General features: G+C 46.1%; 1 protein-coding gene across 1 annotated transcript in view; it reads right to left on the reverse strand.

The window, feature by feature from the left end:
* ARID3B (AT rich interactive domain 3B (BRIGHT-like)) overlaps positions 1-15,877 on the reverse strand; it is a 48,386-nt gene that overhangs the window by 15,797 nt on the left and 16,712 nt on the right. Inside the window, exons 3-4 of the mRNA XM_008569641.1 lie at positions 6,338-6,409; positions 6,065-6,137 (exon numbers count right to left, since the gene is read on the reverse strand). Coding sequence (XP_008567863.1) covers positions 6,065-6,137; positions 6,338-6,409 — 145 coding nt within the window. The remainder of the gene's footprint in view (positions 1-6,064; positions 6,138-6,337; positions 6,410-15,877) is intronic.

The following is a 15,877-nucleotide window of genomic DNA, read 5'->3' on the forward strand; positions in this document are numbered from 1 at the left end:
GGCCTGTCGCGGGGTCGGGGCCCCGCGGCGGGGGCGCCTCTGCGCTTCCCAAGCGGCGCACTATAGCAGTGCGCCACCGGGCCGGCCCCTCCGGTCATCTTTAACAAAAAAAAAAAAAAAATGGAAAAACTGAAAAGTAGTATATTTATCAATGGCAGCTGGATTGGATCACCTGGAGAGAGAAAAAGATCTGGCCTCAGACAAAGGGCTAATCCTGAGACAAAGATTTGCATTTTTAGACCTTCGCTTAGGGATAAAGTTAGAAAATGAAGCCCCAAAACCTATTTTGTCTGACAAAGATGACATATTTTAGTCTATCAGGAAGAGTGTCCACAGCACAGACCATTTAGTCCAAGATACAAAGAATAAACGAGAAACTGCCTTCACCAAAAGGCAAAGCAATATATGTCATGAACATTTCCTTGCCTGAGATGGATAGATAAGCACACAACAGAAGGAAAAACACTCAAATTGCACTTTGAGACAGACCAAGCCCTTTTCCCACAGTAAATTCTTTGTATATACACATCAAAAACAGATCCAACAATCCAATTGGGAAAAGCAAGGTCGGTTTGTAGCCTTGAACAGAACTTGGAGGGGGGCGGGGAGGGCAGACCTATGAGTACGGTCTTGACCAAACTTGTCTTCCACACAACCAAGCAGTTCCTCAGCCTGGTGTGCCCAGATGCGGCTGGGACAGGAAAGGAAGGCCTTGCTGTGGGCATTCTGGGGGTGTCTCCTGTGCCCCACAACCTGCCCTTCCTGCCTTGACAGATGCAGCCTCTGTGCCACTGAGAGCTGTCACATCTGCCCTTCTCTGAGATGAAGACACTTCTTGCACACAGAGGTGTGCCCTCCTTTAATCAGCAAGATGTAGTTGGACCCTCTATTGGGCAGTGGCTTGTGGAGGCAGGCCAGCACTCTCTGTGGGGTCAGAATGCTGCAGGAGAGACGAGACCTGTCCATTGCTCCAAAGGGAAGTGATGAGGCTACTGGCACTAGGGAGTGAGTTTCTCAAAGACAGTGCAGGAGAAGGAAAGGACACTGGCTGAGACTTAGGAGACTAAGTACTAAGTCTGCTCTGTGGCCCAAGGTTCCTGATTCTCCATGGCTACAGGTGACCACTCTTGCTCTCTCTATCCCACAGAGCTGGAGCTGTGAGGAGCAGCAGATCAGATAATGGGCTGAAAGGGTTCTGTAAAGTACACGGTATGGTAACAATAAAAATAACAGCAAAACCATCATCATCATCATCCTGACTCTTTAATAAGATCACACTCCTATTTCACCTCCTAGGGAACAAGGGAGCAAGTTTTTCTTCCTCACTGATGAAGGAAAAATGGAATTGTTTATACATAGCCTTTGCCTATCAGACTTACAAATTAGTCCCTTGGCTCGGGCACTGAAACACTAAACGGAAAATATATGAGGGAATGATATCTCAGAAACCACCCACACTGAGTTAAATTAGCCAGACAATTTTATTTAGAATTGTTCAGCTTTATTTTTAGCAAAGAAATGTGTGTGTTTTTTTTTTGGGGGGGGGGAGATGGGGGGGCAGTTGGCCAGAACAGGTATCGAACCCTGGGTCTTTGTGTTATCAGCACCATGCTCTAACCAACTGAGCTAACTCGCCAGCCCCGTGTATTTTTGTGCACGCATGCAAGTAATATGGCAAAAGGTGGGCAAAAAGGAGCATTGGAGTTGTAAAACTAACCAGTCTTTTCTAGAGAAATATTCTGGGCAACTTGTTTAATTCAATTTGGCAAAAGTCAGCAAAAGAGGAAATACATAATTTAGCAAGGAAAGGGGAGAAGCATTTGGTCTTGAAGATTCTTGGTATAATTTTCATAAATTATTTTCATAAAAAACTGCTAAAGGGGCTTTTCTTCTTTTATTTTTTGTTCATCAAGGGTTGCTCATCATCTATGGGTAGCTCAACAGACACAATCACGGACAAGTTCCAGAACAAAGAATTTTGTAGGCTGCCTCTAACTGAGCCCTCTCATTCTACAGCTAAGGAAACTGTGGCCACGGGAGGGGAAGGATTTGCTCAAGATCATGAGAAGGTTGGGATGTTAGCTCTTTCCACCTCCGCAGGCCTCCTGACACAGCTGCAGCAGCGCTGCTTCCCGAGGCTGGCAGGAGACGGCGAGCCTGCCTGGGCACTGCCTCGACCCTCTCCACTCTTCTCAGGCTTCTCTACTGGCAGGTTGCTCTGCTGGTCAGGGAGGAGGCCAGCAGGGTGCAAGTCACCCTAGTCTGGCCTAGAAACCAAGGTGCCAAGGGCGGAAAGGCCCAACTGTTGCGGTCCATTCACCAAAACATGTTAACAAGCAAGAGACACAGCACAAAGCCACAGTTACAGCCTGTCCCCTGCTCCCACTGGACAGCTGTTTTATCACCTGCAGCTGCAGTCATTTGGGGCAGCCTGCTGCCTCCCTTGGAGCCCTGTCCACTTCCTCTGCAGGGGCAGCATGCTGTGTCAAAGAGCCCAGCCCACTCACAGCCCTGGAGGGCGTCACCAGGCCTTTCGGGCTCGGACTGTTCTCTGTGGCTCCTGTGAAATCTATCACTTATCCTTTAGTTCTGGAGGCAGAGTCGCTGACTTGCTGCTGAGGTCTAAGGGGGTTTTTCTTGGTCCCAGCTAACAAGAGCTGCCTCTTGAGTGTGCCAGACACTCCACTTCAGGAGTGACAAATAAGTCACGAATATCCAGGGGCCCTTGGTCTCACCATTCTGTGAAGAGTGAAGACAGCAAGCTTCACGTGATTAAAAGTACAATCTGCTCCCAACCCTCCGGAACCACCCACTCTGATTAAGACTACAGAGCTTTCCAGAAAGGAGACCACTGTGAATTTAAAGTGAACAACCTCCACACTGTCTCTCTGTCTCAGCCTCTCCTCTCCAGCCCAACTACACACTGCTGCCACAGCAAGGTTCCGGAAAGCTCACATTCTGCCTTTAACAACTTGGCTATGTCTATAGACTTAAGTGCTAACTTCTTGGCCCAACACAGCTCTTCATAGTCTGGTGCCGACTGATACATTCAGGACAGCCCTGACTCCAGGCCACCAACCAGGGTTCTTCCAGCTGTGCCAGGGCCACACATGTCACAGCATCTCAACCTCCACCCATGTGCTGCCTTCACTCCTAGGCCACCAAAACACTGAAGCCACAGCTTAGGGGTCTTCTCTGTACTCTAACCTAGAATAGGGATCCCAGCTCCTACTTCTCTGGCACTCAGTCACAGGAGGGGAGGTTGAGATACTGCCCAACACAGGCCCGCCCTGGGGTACCTGAGCGAAGGTCCGATGATTTCCATAAAGAGTTTTTTCCTGCAGAAGAAACTGTGTATCTTTACTCTCTTTCCTATCCTTCTACAGCAATGGTTCTCAACAGGGGGCAATTTTGCCCCTCAGGGAACATTTATAATATCTAGAGACATTTTTGGTTGTCATGACTGGGGGGTTGCTACTGGCATCTAGTGCATAGAAACCACAGATACTGCTAAACATCCTACAGGACGGCCTCACAACAAAGGACTGTCCAGTCCCAAAAGTCAACAGTGCTGAGACTGAGTAGCCTTGTATTAGAGTAACTAACAAATAGCAGACTAAAGTGTTTCCCTTCTATTGGTGATGCCAGCAAACAGTGAAATACCTGACATAAGTGCTGAAGACAGGACAAAGATGTCTTCAAAACCTGAATGACCATAAACTGACATTATCAAAGGAGTCACTTATACTACCTGTTTTGGGTTCCTCAGAAATAAACTAGATGGCAATCTGGCAGTCTCAGTTGCTGTGGAATAGCAGGATACACAGTAAAGACCACTCTCTGCTGCTGACTCTCAATTACAGGGCAGTTGTCTAAAGGAGGCAGATGCACCCAAAATCTGCACCCTGTGTGTGGCAAACCAAGGAAGGAAAACTAACAAGACTGCTCACACAGCAAACACGTCCTGAGCATCTCTCTGCCTAGCCCTGTGATAGCACCGGGGACACAATGGAATGACAAAGTGGCTGTCCTTGAGGAGCTCCTACTCAAGTGAGGATATATAGTAGTAAACAAACAATTACTGATCTTCACTCTTGGCTAGGTTGATCTAACTTCCATTTTCCTTTAAAAATCCTTCTGGGAAGGGAGAAAAACAATAAAGTAGAAAATAAAGCAGTGGAGCTACACTGCTGATTAAAATCTATATTGCTATGGCAGCCCCTCTGAGACAGGACTGGCTCCTGGGTTTGCACCAGCTGGGCTTGTGGAGCTTGTAAATAATTAAAAGGTAATTGGAATGGGAGACCAAAGTATTAAGTGGATTTCTCTCTCTTAGGGCAACCAGGGAGTTTCACTGCTGCCAGTCACATTATCTTTCAGGATTATATTCTTGTTTTTTACTGACACATGCAGCTCCAGATAACAGCTGCAGGAGTAAACTAATTAGGGCTGCTTAGACTGCTTTGATAGGCTTGGAGATTGTGGGAAACTGAGACTCAAAACTTTCTTGCCTTTCTAAGAAAACCAGCAGCAATAAGCATGCTATCAAGAAGGCAATAAAGCTTTGGAAGGTAAGAGGGGAGGGAAGGAAGGAGAGGGAGAGAGGTAGGGAGGGGGAGGAGGAGAGAGGTAGTGAGGGGGAGGGGGAGAGAGGTAGTGAGGGGGAGGGGGAGAGAGGGAGAAAGGGAGGGAGGGAGGAAGAGAGAGGTAGAGAGGGAAAGAGAGAGAGACAGAAAGAGAAGGAGAGAGAGGTGGGGAGAGAGGGAGAGAGAGTTAATTCAGAATATTCAGCTGATGGGGGCTGCCATTATAGCTCAGCGTAGGATAAAGGGAGGATTTTACTCCCAGGTCTCAATAAAGTTGCTGACACAGACACCAAGGGATGCATGATCAGTATAAGCAGGATCCTGGGGAAGAGGCTGGTGGGAGCAGTTCTCTCCTATGGCTTTGTCCTGAGAGTGATGAAGCTGGGGCCACACAGGTTGCTGAGGACCTTTTCTTAGAGAGGCTGGGGTTCTGGCCATGTTTCCTGAAGGCTGACCCAGCTGATGAACTCATTGCTATGACAGGATATAAAGTCAGGAAGTTGAGTCACCGTGCTCAAGACTCAGTCATGCCATGGTCCAGAGTGGAGATGCTATTGGTGGCTGGTGGGGGTGGGGGTGGGGGAGGCAGGCGAAGGGAGTGAGGACAGATAATTGGGAGGGGGCATTATAAAGGCTGGTGGGAGCAGTTCTCTCCTATGGCTTTGTCCTGAGAGTGATGAAGCTGGGGCCACACAGGTTGCTGAGGACCTTTTCTTAGAGAGGCTGGGGTTCTGGCCATGTTTCCTGAAGGCTGACCCAGCTGATGAACTCATTGCTATGACAGGATATAAAGTCAGGAAGTTGAGTCACCGTGCTCAAGACTCAGTCATGCCATGGTCCAGAGTGGAGATGCTATTGGTGGCTGGTGGGGGTGGGGGTGGGGGAGGCAGGCGAAGGGAGTGAGGACAGATAATTGGGAGGGTGCATTATAAAGCAGATGTCCATGAACCCCACAGTTAAACTGCAGAAATGTTCCAGCCAAGCCAGTGGATGCAAAAATCGAAGAGCCAATGGAAAAGAAAGAGCTGGGCTTTCCTTTCCATGAATCATTTCAGACTCTCCAAAAAGTCCTGAAGGGCGTCTCTAGTCTTTTACTTACCTTTCTCAGTCTCTGTAAGACTAGATACACCAACAGGAAGCTTCACATGCTAGTATAAGTAAATCCTAGGGCAGCTATAAGGCTAAGATAAAAGTATATTTGAATTTGACGTGACCCCAGAGACCAGTTAATTAGAAGAGAGAAAAAAATAAGGCAGGGCCAAATGCGAAGGATCATTCCATTCATTTTTTGCCAAGGCCCTCCTGCCCTCTTCAATCTGGTTGTCAAATTATTCGTCTAAATCCAGAACCAATCAGCAGTAAATATATCTCCTCCTGGACGAGGATAGGTGTGGGAGGACAGTTAATAGTGACTAGCACACAGTAGGCACTCCATAAAGTTTCACCGCATTGAAATGATGAGTAGACTGCACACTCACCCCTCTTCTGCATAAAGATGAAGAGGTCATCCAGGAACTCTTTCCTTTCAGGATCACCGTCCAGCTCATACAGCTGCAATCCCAATCCCCCCCAAAAAACACAATGAAAAACTCCATCTTGTTGCAGGAAGTCTTACAGCAGAGATACCACAACCATCTGAGTAATTACAAATGTGACTCAGTGGCCACTCTTGTCCTTATTTCTTGGGGATCAGATACAACCACCCACTACAGAACTGTTCCTATCTTTATCACAAAAGAAATATTACAGACCTTGGCAAAATCTCGAGAGATCTCTCTTCCCCGGCCTCCATCTGGATCATCACTCCAGGCCAAACCACCATTCTAAGGGGAACAAAACACAAAGTTGAGAGGGGAATAGGAAGAGAAAGAGTGATAAAGGGCAAGGCAATCATTTGGGGAAGAAAAAGACCTTTGCAATTGTGCTATTCTGGCTCACACTACAAAAGATTGTTCAGATGACCACCTCTGCCACACTGACAGGGACATCTTTTTTTGCTTTCCATTATGACTCCAAAATAAAAGGGAGTCAGGTGGAAGAATCATCTCCATTTGTTGGAAAAGGGTGAGTGTCACTTATACCTGATAATCCTGAAAGAGAGGGACACGAGGGCCCAATTTTCTGAGAAGCTGCTCAAACCCAGCTGATCTTCCAGAAGCCATCATTCTGAGATACACCACTTTTCTGCAGGTTGTGAAGATACTTAGCCTGGTTTCCCACACAATACTTAAAGTGGGGGATAAAGAGCCAAAGGCAGCAGGACACAGATCCTGAAGTTGTGATCTCACCATTAGACGCTCTAAGCACAGTGACAAGAACTCCCTGTGACATGAGGGCTACTACAGCCTGAGACAGTTCCCAAGGTACAGACACTGTGCCAGTAGGGTGAGAGTTCATTTTCATTAGAGAAATAGTGAAAACGTAAGCCTAATTTACCTGATTAGGTTTAACCTAACCAACACCCTTCAGTGGAAGAGGAGTAGATGGAAATATGCCTTTGTTTACATTCTTAAACTTGCTTCCTACTTTATTCAGTTGAGCAACTCTTATTCCTTAAATGAGGCATCTCTTCTTCACCCATGGCTGTGCTGAGTACTCTAGAAAGAAATTTCTGTCCATTTCTAGCTTAGAAACACATTACTTTGGAATTAACTGTCATCCCCAACATATGGTAAAGCCCCGTGAGAGCAAAGGTGTTTATGTATCTTCGGACCGCCAGCACATACACTGCCTGACACATAATTAACTGGTTATTTGAACCAATGAAGCACTTCTTCAAGAAACATACAAACACACATACCATATAGGAGAGTTAAAAAGTCTGAGCTATGGGGCTGGCCCGGTGGCGCACTGCTATAGTGCGCTGCTTGGGAAGCGCGGTGGCGCTCCCGCCGAGGGTTCGGATCCCACATACAGACCGGCCGCTCACTGGCTGAGCAAGGTGCGGGGGCAACACTGAGGGTTGCGATCCCATTGCCGGTCCCGGTCCGGTGCGGGCACGACACTGAAGGTTGCGATCCGTTGCCGGCCACGAAAAAAAAAGACAAAAAAAAGGGGGAAAAAAAAAAAAATGTCTGAGCTAGTGGGGAGTAGGAAATGTCATAGTATGACTCTGCTGTTCACCCCTGATCCACAGGTCAGTGGATGACTCAGTGGATGGGACTGGACACACCAAGCCTGTCACATTTTCTCTCCCAAGGTCACAGGTGCACGCACATGCAAGCCACCTAGCTGGCTGGAGTGTGTAGGTGGTGGGGGAGGACCACATGGGGTTGGGCAGCACAGGTTTCTTGGGAGAACATTCTTTGGACTACGGACTACATAGGGATCTCATTCTAAAATCATGGCAATAAAAGGAAAGCCTGAATTCCAACCTCTCCCACCTCCCCCTATAATAATGCTTTCCTGAAAGAAGTAGGCATTATTCAGCTATATTTTGGGGCCATAATTTGCTTCCCCTACTCAAAGTGGGCTCAGAGATGCAGACCCAATTTCTGACAGCAGCAACTCAGCATATGGGGAGGTAAGAAAAACCAAGTAGAAGTAACACGCTGTCAGTTGAAACGAAACAGGCTACCCCAAATTGTTTTCCTGCTTATCTAGTAAAAGATGTATGTAAGGAAGGGCTCAGTAAAGCCATCTGACTGTGTGCTCATCGTCTGCTGGGGTGGACATTGTTGGAATCCTTCCTCCAGCACCTTCAGCTCAAGGAAGCAAAGAACCAAGCAGGAAGAACATTGTCTAAAAAAAAAAAAAAAAGATAAAACTCACCCCCGCATTATAATTACAGTCACCAGAAATCTGGTGTCATCTGGTGGCAACTAACACAATGAATAATCAAGATGAATTATGCCTGTCAGGTCAGCAAAACCAGAGAGAGTTACATACCCCTTTCAATGGATGTAGTAGGCTGCCCTAATGCCCACTGATTTTGTTTGAGCCAGTAATTCCTGCTGGAAAGTCAATTATCCCAGGAGCCCCTATCGGCTGAAAGACATTTAATGGGGGATCATTGCCGCTTCTGTTATGTCAGCTGTTTACTGTGGCAGCTCAATTCCCAATTCTCTCTGGCCAGAGATCTGAAGCTGATCTCCTTCAAAGGAGGATTCTTTCTCTATCGGTCACCAAGACACGAAAACACCATTTTTTTTGCTAATTACCGTAACTCCCAGGCACTCTGCATGCTCACTCAGAAACTATTTCACACTCAGTTGGGTGGAGAGGACGGAATCCACAGCCCAGAATCTCAGACAGGGCTTTCCATAGCAGGAGAGGAGTGTGAAAACAAGCATGCCAGTGTGACCACTGTGTGACTATGTGTGAAAACAAACACCCAAGTGTGAGAGCCCAGCTCCAGGAACACAGAAGAATGTCCTAGCAGGATGGGGGCTGGGGCCCACCAGGCCCCCTCGGCTTTCTCCAGCTCCGCCCAGATAGCAAGAGATTGTGAGCAGTGGGATGGTGAGAGCTCGCACTAGCTACAGCCCACCAAGTGTGAACCACTTAGCTGAAAAGTCTGCTTTGTGACAGGATTTTAGCCCGAAACGCCTCCAGCTTAGTGACCACAGAGGACAGGGAGATTTGCTAGAGCAGGAAAGAAATGAGACACTCAAATCTTTGAGCAATCCCACTATTTGACTGCTCCCACAGACAGGAACTGTCAGTTACTACTGAAAGAAAATGTCGGCAAAATAGTTGCCCAGAAGTGGGAGTGTTTTCTTCTGTCCAATTCCAAAGCAAGGATGATCCATTACTTAATTAAAAATATTCAGTTGGGGCTGATGGAGAAATGGCCAATGTGCATGACTTCCTTCGTCCTGAGGCAGTTAAACTTTGATCCTGCTTCCCAGGCTTTTCTGACTGAGGTGAGAGTAATTCCTGAACCCTGCCCGCCCCACACAGTCCAGCTGGAATTCTCTTCCCCCACAAAACCTCCCTGCCTCTGCCTTTCTCCTCTGGGCTCTGGAACCTTGTGTTCTGGTTACTTGTACCCCTATGTCCCCAGTCTGCAAGCATCCCCAGGCCCCAGCCCATAGAAAGCACTGACACATCTGCTGAGAGCCAGGGATGGGCTCCCCTGTGGGACCTCCAACCCCACAACTCCTCTGTCTCTCCTCCCCCCTTCACTGGGAGTGTTACAGGCTTAGGCAGTTATTTTCTTGTTTCTTAACTCTCATCAGCTGCTGTAAAACATGGCTCGCTTATGCAATCCAAGTTAATGTGCAGGTTTCCTGGCCTATCAACAGGGTATGGATGTGACTACTAGAAAGTTCCTAGTCCAGAAATAATGTTTCCTTGGATGCTAAGTGTGGCTGACTGAGACTGGAGTGGTAGAGGGAAGCAGGGAACAGCAGAGGCAGATGGAGTGTGGGAAAATACACCGAAAGAGAGACAGCTCAACATTTTAGGGATCACAAGGAGTCCCCAAGGAAACCATTTCATTTGAAGGGTTGCTGCATGCAAGTCTAAGCTGCCTGGGGAACAGGCTTTGTTACCCGTTGGCAGCAGGCAGCAGTATTAAATAGCCCAGAAACGTGTGCGGGAAGTCAACAGTAGCTGGAGAGGTCACTTAGTGCCATTTACAGCCTTCTCAGCCTCTCCTACTTGAGAACTCTCTTTTAACATCTTTGATCTCACCAGGAGTTCACAGGAAACTGACAGTTTGTTCCTAAATACTCAACCCCAAACTAGCTGGCTACTATAGCCACATTCAGTTCATTTTCCCCAGGGAAGCCACAGAGTGTTTTGCCTTTAAATCCCTCAAAAAAGGTAGTGAAAGAAGGTTGGGGGAAGGAAAAAGGGGAGCAGGAAGCTGATGCTTGTGTGCCTTCTGCATATCACAGATTGGACCAGAAGCCTCACAAGCATTTTCTCTGTAACACAGAGGTGGTTATTTCAGAGATGGGAAAACAATGGCTCACAGAGCTCAGGTAACCCACCCAGGTTCTCAGAGCTTCCAAGCAGCAGTGCCAGGATTTAAACATAGCCCTGTCTGGCTCTCTTTATTACAGCACGCTGCCTCGTGGCTGAAAGAACAGTAGAAAGTGTTCTGGGTGGTGAGGTCAGGAAGAAAGAGAGGGAGAAAAAGAAGTGAGAATAAAATCCTCTGTCTGCAGAATGCCTAGAACACCTAAGTCATGGCCCTGGGGGGGCTCTACTAATGGGAGATTCTTTTATTCCCTGATTCATCCCCCTGGCCTCATCTGGTTACTTCAGCCAAGCGAAAACTAGCCCTCACACAACATTGCCCAGGAGAGTTAATTGGGGGTGGTGGGGTACTGAACTAAGAATTGCTAACCTTTTACCTCCAAAACAGCCATCCATGGTAGGATGAGCCCACATCTTCCCCCGGGGGACAAGTGTTACACCTCTGAGGGGACCAGAGGAATATGGCACTGAGCGCTGTGACATGTACATATAAGACTTTCAAAAAACAATGAACCAAAGTCTAACCTGACTGCTTCTTGAAATTAAAAAAAGTGCTTCCCCAACATCTCAACCCTGGAAGATCAACAAGATAGAGGGGTACTGAACAGATTCACTACCACTGAAAATCTAAAAGGCTGCCTTGGAAGAGGAACCAGGCTTCCCCTCCACCTCTCTAAAGCCCCAGAGGGCAAAACTAGGGTGAATGGGCAGAAGGTGCCAGGAACAAGATCTCAGGTCTATAGAATTATCTTTTTTTGTTTGTTTGTTTTTGTATTTTTAACAATTAGAACTGCCCAGTAATGAAGTGAGCCTTCCCAGGAGGTGGGCAGCTTCCCGTCTCTAGATGACCGTCTATCTGGTATGTCATGGTGCAGAATCCAACATGAAACAGTGTTGGACGAGATGGTCTCTAGGAGCTCTTTCTGTCCTGAGAAGCAAAGATCTGATGACAAATTCATTCAGCACAGATTTTCTAAGAACCCACCCCAGGTAAAGCGCTGTGCAAGCTGCTGAGGAGAAGGCCAAAAAGGAAAAAAAAAGTGGTCCTACCACTGGGAATTCTACCATGCAGTTGGGAAAACAAGTTGAACACACACAGCATTTAACAGTGCAAGGCAACAAGTACCACAAAGGCCCAGGAGGTGGAAAAAAAGGCTGGCAGGCTCAGGGGTGGAGGTTAAGCTGGCCTTGGAGAATGGGTTGAAGGGAGATTTACAGTTTAAATGAACATGGAGTGGGGGATAAACAAGGCATGTTTTGGCAGGGAGGATGTAAGGACGGCAATCTGAATAGTTATGGTGAAAACAGGCTGTGAGATGCCTTGAATACCAGGAGGAAATTTAAACTCTGAACTGTGAACGGTGGGGAGGGAGGCAGTGGATGTTTTCTGAACACAAAGACGAATGATTAAATCAATGTCTTGGGCCGGCCCGTGGCTCACTCGGGAGAGTGCGGTGCTGATAACACCAAGGCCCCGGGTTCGGATCCCACATAGGGATGGCCGGTTCGCTCACTGGCTGAGCGTGGTGCTGACAACACCAAGTCAAGGGTTAAGATCCCCTTACCGGTCATCTTTAAAAAAAAAAAAAAAATCAATGTCTTGGACTGTTTTAACGGCCCACTTTTGTTGGAAAAATATAATATGCACATACAAATGTACATGGATAAGTAATCAGATTGGGCTATTCACTTCTCAACCTTTTTCATTATATTCATTCATGTACAAACATTTGATCACCTAGGATATAACAGACACTGTGAAAGGATCTGAGGGAAAAAGAACAGAACAGATAAGACCTCTGACCTCATGGAGCTTACGGTATGGTCTAAAGAGAGAGACAATCAAAAAACCTATTATGTTTGTTATTTTTTCTAGATTAACTTTTGAATCATTTTTCAAGACCTATCACTTAATCTCTACCACCATCCCCCAAAAAAGATGATTTGGATTGCACTGAAATTGTAGAATTTATTGTAGAATTGACACCTTTATAATATTTAGTCTTTAAAGTGAGAGTAGTATGATTCTTCATTTAATAAAACATATTTTTAATGCTCCTCATCAGTGATGATTTACAATGCCAATATACTACTTTTGTGAACAATATTGAGGCTCTGAGAGGGAAAACCAGCACTGGGGCTGGGTGGCTGTGCAGTTGCCTATGCTGAGAATCTGGGATTGGGGGTGGGGAGGGTGAAGAACCAGGGAGAAATGATTGTCATAAGATGCAGCCAAGTCAGAGAATCAACTGGATCTGGACTAAGGGAATGAAGGAGAAAGAGAAGGATGAATCTGAATTCTTATAGTGAGAAAGATATGTTCTGATGCAAATAGAGAGAACCCAGGCAGGGGATCACTCAGGAACCCTTCGGGCACTAATGAGAATATACCACTGTATAGGAGGGTGGGTGACAACCAATTCCACATTGTCAGATTATGGCAGCTGGCAGCAGCAGAAGCCAAAGGCTTACTGCCAACCTTCCAGTGAGGAGAAAGGGTGAAATTTAATGAATGTCTTCTGATCCAAGGAGGCTACCTTGGGCCTTTCTTTTTACTGGGATTTGGGGGGGGGGGAGGAGATCCAGACCACGCCTCTAAGATCTTAGGAGCCAGCACTGCATTCCTTAGAGCTGTACCTCCCCAGAGACAGGAGTGCCTGACTTTAAAAGCAATTAAGTATCTAGGCTATTTCAGGATTATTCCTTGACCACCTGGAATATCTTATTAAAGCACAGCTCAGATGTCCAAAGCAATTTTAGTTCCCATTCCTCACTCCTCCCCAAGGCAAGAATTAACCCTTTCCTTGGAGTTTAAAGTACAGGGGCTAAGCTAACTCTTCAATTGGGTTCCCCATATTCTGAAACCTCTAAGAAACTGTCCTGTCCTTAAAACACCAATGTGATACTGACAACTTTTATAGAGATTCTTCAGTGTTCTTCGAAGACAAAGAATAGTAACATGCTTCCTTTCTGTCTACCTTTTATAATCTAACAGATTATGAATCTCAAGGTCAAGGATCTAGGCAAATTCCTAGGACACGAACTACAAAGTAGTCATTAGCAAAATCACTAGATTTCAAAGGGGCTGATCTCAAGCTCATGGATACCAATTAACTGCTCTGAAATACAAAATGTAACTGAAGTATTTGGGCTGAGTATGGCTGTTGCTGGTGGTATTTTTTTGCTTTTGTTTTTAAATAAGCAACATGTAGACTATCTTATCTGTGGCCCACTCCATGGTTCTGTAAGTATTACATGTACCACCCTTGTGACTGCTCTACCGCTGGCCTGGTTGATGATGCTGTAATTTTAAAAGTTCAATCCCCAGATCTTGGTATGAGGAAAAGAAAAACACTCTTTGCCCTCTCACCAGTTTTAACTGATTCCAGGAGGTAATGACATGCACACGGGGGTAATGGGTAGGATTACAGGAGAATCCTAAGAGGACAGGGGAGCCCCAGGAAGTAAAACAGATACTGTTATAAGCAGGACTGTTGGACTACAAAACCCTCCTGATAAGATCAGGATTACTGCTCTTAACTAAATCGCTCAGGCCTCGGAAGCACTAGAGTTATAATTATCAGATGCACACCTTCCGCTGTCAGGTAACTTTAGCAGAAACCAGAAAGGCCCTGCCCACTTCCTACTAGCAACAGAGATCAATTCAAGCTCGGTGGCTTGGAAAAAGAGCTAAGGGAGACTTTTCTGATTAAGTAGTAGAAAGGGGGAAGGGAGGCGGAGGGGAGACAGGGCAGTGTCCTACCTTTCTGTCTGGGCACAGCATCACTCCGTGCAATAATCAAGAAGACTGCCCAGAAATGGGGTGTTCCTACAAAAGGAGGGAGAAAAACTAAAATGCAATGCTGGTGGGCGAATGCCAAGAGGTGAACTGGCCTAGCTACATCCAAGTCTGAGAGCCACAGAGGCCAGCTCCTTTCTCTGTGGAATCCGAGTTGGCAGCACCACTGCCTACTCCAAACCTTGACCTACCAAATGAACTTCCATAATGGTTGTTGAAATCCACCCACTCAGAGGTGCAGAAAGTCAGAGCTGGAGAGCTTAGTAGGAGAAAACCAAATCGGACCTTCATGTGACAGAAGGGAAAACAGACCTGAAGAGGTTAGGAAACTTGCCCAAATTTAATGCTTCGCAAATGTTTCACAGAACTTTTTTCTTTCAAACTACATATTTTAAATGTATAGGAAGAACACAGCATTTTCTTTTAAAAAATGCTATCATGAGGGCTGGCCCGTGGCTCACTTCGGAGAGTATGGTGCTGATAACACCAAGGCCACAGGTTCGGATCCCTCTATAGGGGATAGCGGGTTAGCTCACTTGGGAGGGCGTGGTGCTGACAATACCAAGTCAAGGGTTAAGAGCCTCTTACCAGTCATCTTTTTAGAAAATAGTAAAATATAAAAATAAATAAATAAAAATATAAAAATGCTATCATGGATTATGTTATAAATTTAAAAAGAAATCCCTCCTCTATTTTCAAGTTTGGAATTCCACAGAGCAGGTTTCCTCAGGCAAACACAGTGACACTTTGTGTTTAAAGTCAGCCCCATTCACAGATTTTCAGAGCTTCTCCCAGGTCTTCTCCTATGGCTTCTCCCAAGCCCACACCCCAATCCCGGGGGTGGCACTACAGTGTACACGTTCTTACCCTGATGGCAGCTGTCCCTGTGCTGCCTGCTGCCTCTCCCCCCAGGCTGTGAGTCCCTCTCACACAGGGACAGTGACTGACCCCTTTGTGAGGCTTGTGCACCTGGCACCGGGCCTGGCAAGTAGTAGGGGTGCAAATAAAATGTTGGTGACTGACGAACAAGCCAATAGGAATAAACTTCGGAGAATGGTCACAAGTTAAGGGATGAATTTGATGCAGGTGGATCAGAACATACTTAAGAGAAGGTGGGTTTCAAGTTCTAAACTATAACCCTACAAAAGGGACCTGGAAGGCAATATAAACATTTCCTAAAGATAGCAGTTTACTTTTAAGGCCCAAGAGGTAAACATAAGAGTGTGCATCAAAAAAAGGAGCCCATCATTCATGTGTAAAATTAGCAAAGCTTCAAAAAATGGTAATATTCAAAAGTAAAAAATTAAACAACAAAAAATGATAACATTCAGTGATAAGAGTTGGTACAATGGGATCTCCCATAATCCCACACTGGAAATACAAAATGGCATGACCCTTATGGAAAGTCACTTGCCTTAGAATGCTCATCATGATAACAACAGCAGTGGCAGCAGCTAGTAATAATTGAGTACTTACTATGTGTCAGGCACTGTTCCAGTATTTATGTGTATTAAACATTTAATCCTCAGCATAATGCTCTGATGTGGGTACTATTATTACTCCC

Source organism: Galeopterus variegatus, unplaced genomic scaffold, assembly GCF_000696425.1.
Source record: "Galeopterus variegatus unplaced genomic scaffold, G_variegatus-3.0.2 Scaffold522, whole genome shotgun sequence".
NCBI lineage: Eukaryota > Metazoa > Chordata > Mammalia > Dermoptera > Cynocephalidae > Galeopterus > Galeopterus variegatus.